Below are 9,528 nucleotides of genomic sequence, written 5' to 3'. Positions count from 1 at the left end.
ATACTCTTTGTAATACTTTAAGAAATAGAAATTTAAAAAAATGTAAAAACCATTCTTAGTTATCCATGTACAAAGCACATGGCTGTCAGCATTTGGCCTTCAGGCCATAGTCTGCCAACCTCTAGTATAATCAAACACCAATGCCAAATAATGCATGAACTTAGAGTGACTCCAGTAGGTACTGCTACAAGTATTCAGAGAAGAGAGAGGAAAATATGTTAGAATAATCAAGAAAGACTCTTTGAATAAGAAGTACTTGAGCCAGGATCTAAGAATGATGAGAACTCCTACCGTAGTTACCATCTAATTAGTATATGCAAGAAAGCTGCTCCACTCTCTGAAAAAAACCCAAAACCTGCTATTTTGTCAAAATATGTAGAAAACAACATGCAATTAAGTGTATACTGTTGTTTAAGCTGCACAATACAGCTTACCAATTTTTGAAATATTGTATACTCTAATTTAAAATGGTAAAAAACAGTTACAGGTTATCAAAAATGAATGTGGAAGTCAACCCCCACTGTATTTACAGAGGCAATGGAGCTAAAACAAGTCATTAGGGTGAGCCCTAATTCAATATACCGACATCCTTATCAAAAGGAGAAATTTGGACACAGTCAGACACACAGAGGGAAGACCATGTAAAGACACACAGGGAGAAGCAATGTGACTGAAGTGATGCATCTAAAAGCCAAGAAATTTCAAGGACTGCCTGCAAACACCAGAAGCTAGAGCAGACAAGAAAGGATTCTCCCCTCTAGCTTTCATGGAGATTATGGCCCTGCTGACTCCTTCATTTTGGACTTCAGTCTCCAGAACTGTAGGAAAATATGTTTCTGCTGATTTACGCCACCCAGTTTTGGGTACTTTGTTACAGAAGCCCCAAGAAACTGATACACACACATCAAGTACTAATAATGTTTTTCACTTTGTAAGACTATTACTGTACTCAAGTAACCATGTCACCATTTAATGAACAACAAAAATACGATGTCTGAAACAAAATGAACAATGAGTTAAAATTGTCATGTTAAAATTAAATTGATTTCTTTGCATGATATGGCTAGCAAACAAGTCATTCCTTGTCTTTTCCCCTCAATACCTCAAACCAGATGTTCTTGGACTGGATAGAAAGCTAACACGCAGAAGGAAAGATAGACTCATACTTATTTATCTGCTGCCACTTGGTGTCAGGGTGAGTTTCCTAAATAAAGCAGAGGAGTAATTAATTTGGTTGTTGCAATTAGGAACCCTGGTCTCCTCAATGTCCATATGGTATATCTCTTCTCATTACACCTAGTGTGCTCCTCAGTAATTCAAGAAATGACCACTAAACCCACCTTCTTTCCAAATGGAGGTAACATAAGCAACCAGGAAATTGATTTGGATCCATGTCAATTTTTCTTCTTTTTCAAGATGGAGCTTTACATTAAAGAATAAAAGAAACCATATTTTTCTTAAAGCAAATGAAAGCATAACTACCTTACTCAAGAGCTCTTTCTTACAGTTGTTATGCTTTAACATTTTCATTAAATGGTATGCTAATGGTTTAAATGTGAGCACAGTCTCACTTCTTTAGAAAAAAAAAAAGAATAATTGGGGCATTGTCTTGAATCAAGGCCATTCAGTAAAAATAAAGTAGGTCAGCAACATCAAGGCTACCACAGAATTGTTAGATTACCTTTTTATATATTGATCATTTATTAAACCATAATTCATACAATCTAGGATATTTTAAAAATATTAAAAAAGAACTAATTATAGGATATCAATTATTATCTTCATTCTATGTTTTAATAGAACATCTCCGAAAATGTGAGTTTACTAGGAATATGAAAGAAAACTTAACCTTAATTTGAGTTTCTTTACATTTGCCTGGAGGAAGCTGATTGATCTAGGACATATTTAACTGTTACAACTCCTTATTTTGTTTTTCCTTCTAAGGCTTCCAATTTATACAAACACTTTATCTGGAATCCTTTCTAATCCTTTTCCCCAAAGTACTCTTTTGTATAATGTGTAGAATTAAAACAAGGTGGAGGTTCTAATTCAAGCCGTTAACCATAGTCCTAAGATTATAATGACCTATAATGTACTAATATACTAAAAACTTGTTTGGGCAAAAATTAGTTTGGAGTTAGGAAAACGTATTAAAAGATCCCTTTGGCCCTGGCTGGTGTAGCTCAGTTGGTTGGGTGATGTCCCTTGCACAGAGAGGCTGCTGGTTTGATTCCTGGTCAGGGCACATGCTAGGGTTGCAGGCTAGATCCCCAGTAGGAGGTGTGCAGGAGGGAGTCCATAAATGTTAAACACTCACACTGATGTTTCTCTCTTTTCCTTTTCTCTCTCTCTCTCTGTTATGCTCTCTCTCTCTCTCTCTCTCTCTCTCAAAAATCAATTAACTATTCTTTAAAAAAAAAAAAAAGACCCCTTTGGTAGTAAATTAGGAGAGGCATACTGGGTACCAATTTTGAGACATGGGTTCATTTTATTTATATTTAAAGCAGAACTTAAGATTTCTACAATCAATCAATTAAACTTATACTTGGTTTTAACACTATTACTTTAAGATGTGGTAAGAGAGAAATCTACCCTGAGCCTTGAATGTCACTAACATGACAACTTCAACACTCATCACTGGCACATAACTCATATCATCTGGGCCCTGGGGAAATACTTCTCCACATTTCTCAAAACAAAAGGCTACTGCATCAAAATACCATGAAGGTTTGTAGGCTGTGTTACTACTGACCTGAGAAATGCACACTGCTCTAGGGAATTGGCAGGATTCGTGGTAGAAATGCAGAGGTTCTCAAATCCTCCTCTGAAATAGCATGTATGCAAAGGATTCTTGCATTACAAAGTACCATTTGCAAATACTGCCAAGGATCCATTTCCTTCCTTGTCTTCCAGTTATGACGGGTGATTTCAGGGATATTTATGATGACATCAATTGGTTGTCCACCTCTCTCCTTCGGGGAACCCTCCCCTACATGGGCTTTCATTTAAATTCTTGTTCTTTGCCCTGCAAATTTGGGGGGGCAGGCTTGAGCAAAACTGGATCAGACAAGCTAGGGTTCAAATAAAATATTTCTAACTCGTTTCTAGCACAGACTTATTTTTTTGTAATAGAAAAGAATAATGTATGTTTGGAAATTCTGGTTAAAATATTAAGAACTATTAACCCTAACCTATTCCAAAAAAAAAAGTGGACATCTTTTCTATTTTTAAAGATTTACAGTAAAAGAAAGTCCAAAGCTATATTATTGTTTATGTTAAAGTTTCCATTTCCAGCTTATTTGTATTTTTATCCATTACAAACATGTTTTGAAAAAGCAGATTCGCATACAATGTCAGCCAACTTTTCAGAGACCCAAACATGATCTCTCAAAATATGAACTTACAAATTTCCTAATGTCTCTGAGCCCAGAGGTGTCAATGTCACCTAGGTGCCCAAAATTTAAATTTCAAGGCTGCTTATCAAGCACAGTAACTGAACACTTGAACTAAACTCATAAGTGTGCAAAGAAGTAAATATCCATTGGGAAAAAAAAATCCTGATTTACAGGGTGGCCCATTTAAAACAGTTCCCATTTAATAATGTGGCTGTGTACAGGGCCTCTTTTAAATGGGCCACCCTGTATGAAGCTTAAGTCCAAGATAAAAAATGTCCTCCCTTGAGAATTTTTAAAAACCAGAAACACTGTAGGTTTAGTGGTTATTTTTAAGGTTTTAGATGGTTTCTTTGGACTCCTTTAGGAACTGAAAAAAGATGGATACACATTTTAAAAATGAAATGTTACAACCACACATCTGTAATGAGAACCAGTGCCAGTGGATATTTTTAAAGCAAATTAAAACGGTCAACTTTTTTTTTTTAACATAGCCAAACAGCTGCTATACACACAGTGCACAGTAACTACTTTTCAGCAAAAGTTCAGAAGGAATTTCCTAATGAAGATTTATGGGATGTTCTGGGATTGATAATTAAAGGTTCCCCTAAAAAGATATGAATGACAGCATCAAAGATGTGAGGGGTAAGGGCACTAAGCATGCCTGTGCTCTAAGGGAAGGGCCTGGAATTTAAAATAGAAAATAGACAAAGTAGTTACCACAAAGGGAAATGAGGATGAAACTGACACGGAGCAAACCTTTAATGTACATCTTTTCCCTACTGACTTTAAAGTGTTTTGTAAAATTCCAAAGTGATTTCTAATGTTTAAATGCCTCTATTATTTAGTTCAGTTTTTGAAATCCTCACCCGAGGATATGCTTTCATTGATTTATTTTATTTTATTTTATTTTTTTAGAGAGAGAGAGACAGACAGACTTCGATGTGAAACATTGACAGATTGCCTCCTGTACATACCCCGACCAGGGATGGTAACCCGCAACCCAGGTGTGTGTCCTGACCAGGAATAGAACCTGCAACCTTTTGGTGTATGGCATGATGCTCCAACCAACTGAGCCACCCAGCCAGGGCTAGTCCTTCTTTTAGAAAGGGGAGGGGAGAAAAAGGGAAAGGGCTCGTCTAAAAAAAATTACACTGATAAAAGAGATTATAGGCTCTGAAGATATTTGACTTCCACTCTGTATCTGACTTGAATAATGCTATTTCTCCTCTAAAATCAATAATAATAATAATAACAACAACAACAACTATGAACCCTCCCATTATCCTATGTGCCAAGTACTCTTCCTAGGCACCTGACATGATAAATTATTTAATCCCCACAATAATACAATGAGGTTGATAACCGTTATATCCATTTACAGGAAATTTTCTTGGAAAATTGACATGAGTTAAAGAAAGTTTTTAAAACATTTATAAGTACCACGAAAGAGCAGTGGACAGAATCAAGAATCTGAGTTATGTTTTCAATAACTAGATTTTCAGCTCCATGATCCTGATTACATTACTGTCCCTGAAAGGATCTCAGTTTCATCATCTGTGATTGAGGGATGCTGGGCTAACTAATAATAAATGTTATATTATGTTCTACACTATTATGATTTAAAGTTAAAGGTCTCATTGTAGCAGATATAGTGAACTAAGGCAACATAAAGGAAAGCTTTATATGATTTTCCCACTAATGTTATGCCTGATTAATGGCACAAAGTCTATAATAAAATAGAAACTTATTCTTTCTCTAATAACATATTTTACCCATAAAGCAAGAATAATTCCTCAGTATCATCAAATATCCCGTCCATATTTCACCACCCATACTACCAATGTCCTTTTTACTTCCCATCCCTCCCCTGAGCCCCTTCTACTGTCCTTTACTTGCTTTGTTTAACAGTTTGTTTGAATTGGGATTCAAACTACGGTATCACTCATATCTCTTAATCTACAGGGTACTCCTCCATCCCTTCTTTTTCCTTCCTTGTAGTTTCTTGCTGATGCTGAAGCCATGATATTTGACCTTTAGCATTTCCCCCAGTCTAGATGTTCTTGGTGAACTTCACAGTGTGATTCCACCGGTCCCTCCATTGCCAGTAGGTCCTGCTGGTTAGATCCAGAGGCTTCTAAGATTCAGGTGTGGCAAGACTCCTTCCTACGTGAATGGGACAGGAAATATGTCTTCCTAAAGGATCGATCAAGGCAGGGAGAATGTAATGCCACTGTCTCTCTTTGTGGTACGAGCAGCCTTTCGTGCTCAAGGCCTGGGTTCATTCTTTCATAAGGCATTCATTCTTTCAAAACGATGGCATTCCTTCTGCATTTATTCATAGAACAGCTCTATTAAAAAGAACGACTTCTCTCTATGATGTAGTTACCCTGAGCTACATTTTTTATGACAGGCAAATACATAATTAATTCTTTTCCTTCATTAACTAGTTTTTTGTTAAAAAATGATTTGTTCCTTTATTATCCTTCAAAGATGATTGAGGGTTTCTTTTTTATTTTCTAAGTGTCATTATGAATTTATTACACATATTTGATGGTTTTAAACCAATTGTAATTTTGCTAGTGATGCTTACATTGTCCATCATTGGCTGGTGAGAGTCTAATAGGTTGGCTCCTGTGTCTTTCTGACACAATCCCATGGTCCTTCTGGCCTGACAAGGTGTCCCAGACTCATGTCCATTTCTAGCCCCAGATAAGGAATCAGACATTTCTCTAAAGAGCCTAGTTCCATTTAGTCAGTATTTCAACATGTTTTAATATCCTAATCTATATCCTATATAATAAAACCATAATATGCAAATAAACCGATTGGTGGAATGACTGGTCGCTGTGATGTGCACTGACCACCAGGGGACAGACGCTCAATGCAGGAGCTGCCTCCCACGTTGAGCATCTGCCCCCCACCCCAGGGAGGCGACCGGCAGAGGCAGTGGCAATTGGGGGGCAGGGCCGGCCAGTGGGCGGTGCCAGCAGGGGCCCCAATCACCCCACCCACCAGTCGCCCCACAGATCGGCCCTGATCACCAGCCAGGCCTAGGGACCCTGCCCTATATATTGGGAACAGTCTCTTAGATTTAAAAATTAAAACCTGGCAAGGCTACTCTAACACGTAAAAAACAGGATGATGCAGCGATGACATGCATGGACTCTGGCTTGCACATTTTGTGGTCAACCCTGATTCTGACACTTATAACTTGTGACAAAGCCAATTACTTAATTTCTCTCTGCTTCAGTTTTTCTACCCATAAGATGGGGAAAATGGTACTACTGCCTCAGAAGGATCATGTTATGTACTGCTTTTTATAATCAGGGCAAAAAATATAGCTGCCCATACAACAGCAAGATGCCTTTCACCGGTATGAAAAGTATGGTCACTGGTGCATACAGCGTTCTGGATTGCAAGAGGGATGTCCAACTGTCGGTTTAGGCCCAATCACAATGACATTCCCTGAGGGCACAGGCTGGGCTGAGGGACACACCCCCCACCACCATGCACAAATTGTGTGCACCAGGCCTCTAGTATTGTAATAACCATCTATGGTGCTAGATGGCACTTGAATTATTGGAGGGAATACTTTGTAACCCTATATGAATGTCTATCCACTGTGCTACACATCTGAAACTAATACAAAACAGTATTAAATGCAAACTATAACTAAAAAATAAAATACAATAAAGTAATTGAATGGAAAAATAGTTCTATAACAATAGTAGAATTCAATATCCCTCCCACAATAATGTTTAGAACAACCACAAAGAAGATAAGTAAGCAAATAGCAGACTTAAACAACATAAATTAGGAAACATCTAACAGACATTTACAGAACACTCTATCCAAGACTACACTATATACATTCCTGTCAGATACACATGGGGCATTTTCCAGGACAGATCATATGTTAGGCAACAAATTAGTAGATTTTTAAAAAGACAGGTATCATACAAAGTATCTCCCCTAACAAAAAGATGAATTAGATAGCGATGACAAAACAAAAACAAAAATAAAAACAAACAAAAAACACAGAAAAATTTACAAAATTATGCAAATTAAATAACCAATGGAAATAAAGAAATAATAAAAGACATTAGAAAATAATTAGGAAGTACTGAAAACAAAAACTCAGTCTATCAAAACTTATGGGAAACAGCAAAGGCAATACTTAGAGGGTCATTTATAGCTATGAAAGCTTGCTTACATTAAAAACAAGCAAGATCTGCCTGGCTGGTGCAGCTCAGTGGTTGAGCATTGACCCAGAAACCAAGAGTTCGCCAGTTTGATTCACAGACACGGTACATGCCCGGGTTGTGGGATCCATCCCTGGTGGGGAGCGTGCAGGAGGAAACCAATCAATGTGTCTCTCTCACTCATGTTTCTATCTCTATATCCCTGTCCCTTCCTCTCTAAAATCAATAAAAATATTTTTAAAAAGAAAACAACCAAGATCTCAAATCAACAACTTCCCTTTATAACTTAAGGAACTAGAAAAATAAGAACAAACTAACCCCAAAACTAGAAAGAAGGATATAATAATAATTAAAGCAGAGACAAATTAAACAGAAAACAAAAAGAATAGAGAAAAATTAATGAAACTAAAAGTTGGTTAATTGAAAAAATAAACCACAAAAAGTTGAAATTTTTTTAGGTAGAAGAACTCATTAAAAAAATGAGACACCACTGAAATTACTAAAATCAGAAATGAAAATGTGGACATTGATGCAGATTCTACAAAAATAAAGATTTTAAGAGCGTAGTGTGAATAAATAGTATGCCAACAAATTCAATAACCAAGATCAAATATAAAACCTACCAAAACTACATAATGTAGAAAAAAAAATCTAAATAGACCTACAACTATTAAGAACATTGAATCAGTAATCTGAAACATCCCAACAAATAAAAGCCCTAGACCTGATGGCTTCCCTGATGAAGTTTATGAAACATATAAAGAACTGACAGAAATCCTTCTCAAACTTTACCAAAAAAATTGGAGAAGACACACTTCCTAAATTATTCTAGGAGGCCAGCATTACTCTGATACAAAAACCAAAGACACTACAAAAGAAGAAAATAATAGACCAATATCCTTTATAAACACCGTTCCAAATATTCTCAACAAAATAGTAGCAAACAGAATTCATTAGCATATTAAAGGATTATACCTCATGACCAAGTGGGATTTTTAGTGGAATGCAAATGTGGTTCAACATATGAATATCAACCCATGTTATATGCCACATATATATCTAAAGAAAATGAAAATAAGACCTTGAAGAAATATTTGCACTCCCCTGTTTACATAGTATTATTCACAATAACTAAGATATATAAACAAACTAAATGTCCCTCAAAGAATTAATGAAAAAGATGTGGTGCGTATATACAATGGAATATTATTCAGCCATGAGAAAGAAGGAAATGCTGCCATTTGCAATAATGTGGATGAAGCTTGAGGGCATAATCCTATATAATAATAGAGGAATATGCCAATTGTCCGTTACACCGTAATGTCACAACCGGATCAGCAGGCTGCATCCCCGCCCTCTGCTCAGGCAGCTGTAAGGCCCGGGGTAGGATAGAATATGATAGGAGGGGATAAGAAAGGAGAGGGAGAGGAAGGCAGGCCTGCACACAGACAGGCTGAGAGGAGAAAGAGAAATACAGAAAGGGTACAAGAAAAGACGCAGGAATGGAAAAGGGAAGGAAACGCAGGACTGCACGCAGGAGGGGGTGGCGACCGCGGGGGTCGGGGCCGGAGCAGGTGCGCATGAAGAGGGGCGGGACACAGGCGGCGCAGAAATGGAAGGAGGGTGGTGGCCCCTGGTGCTGGCCGTTGGCAGGTCCCGGAACGGCGGGGTGGAGGGTCCGAGCGGGCCTTGGCCACCCTCGCTGGGCCAGGCATCCCGGGCAGGGGATGGGAGTAGGATGGCAGCAGGGAGGCCGGGGAAGGGGGGGCGGTGAACACCTGGCTGGGGTTGAGCCCTGGGTTGGGGGTTAATACCCCCAACCCCTGAACGGAAGCTTTAAGAAGGGAAGAAGGGAGGGAAGAACTTTATAAAGGAGTCAGTAGAGAGCAGAGCTAAAGAAGGAAAGAGGATGTATGAGTGAACTGTAGGAG

The 9,528-nt window shown here is 38.0% G+C and overlaps 1 protein-coding gene across 3 annotated transcripts in view; it reads right to left on the bottom strand.

Moving 5' to 3' along the window:
• Window positions 1–9,528, bottom strand: part of SUPT3H (SPT3 homolog, SAGA and STAGA complex component) — a 451,623-nt gene that overhangs the window by 271,049 nt on the left and 171,046 nt on the right. Inside the window, exons 1-2 of one of the 3 annotated variants that reach the window (XM_014535366.1) lie at window positions 1,341–1,379; window positions 1,167–1,204 (exon numbers count right to left, since the gene is read on the bottom strand). The exons of the other annotated variants lie outside the window; for them this stretch is intronic. Of the exons in view, the coding sequence (XP_014390852.1) occupies window positions 1,167–1,204; window positions 1,341–1,364 (62 nt within the window). The 5' untranslated portion in view covers window positions 1,365–1,379. Of the gene's footprint in view, window positions 1–1,166; window positions 1,205–1,340; window positions 1,380–9,528 lie in introns of those variants that run through there. 3 annotated transcript variants of the gene reach the window in all.

Source organism: Myotis brandtii, unplaced genomic scaffold (genome assembly GCF_000412655.1).
Source record: "Myotis brandtii unplaced genomic scaffold, ASM41265v1 scaffold143, whole genome shotgun sequence".
Taxonomy (NCBI): Eukaryota; Metazoa; Chordata; class Mammalia; order Chiroptera; family Vespertilionidae; genus Myotis; species Myotis brandtii.
This window is presented reverse-complemented; position numbering and strand designations above follow the sequence as displayed.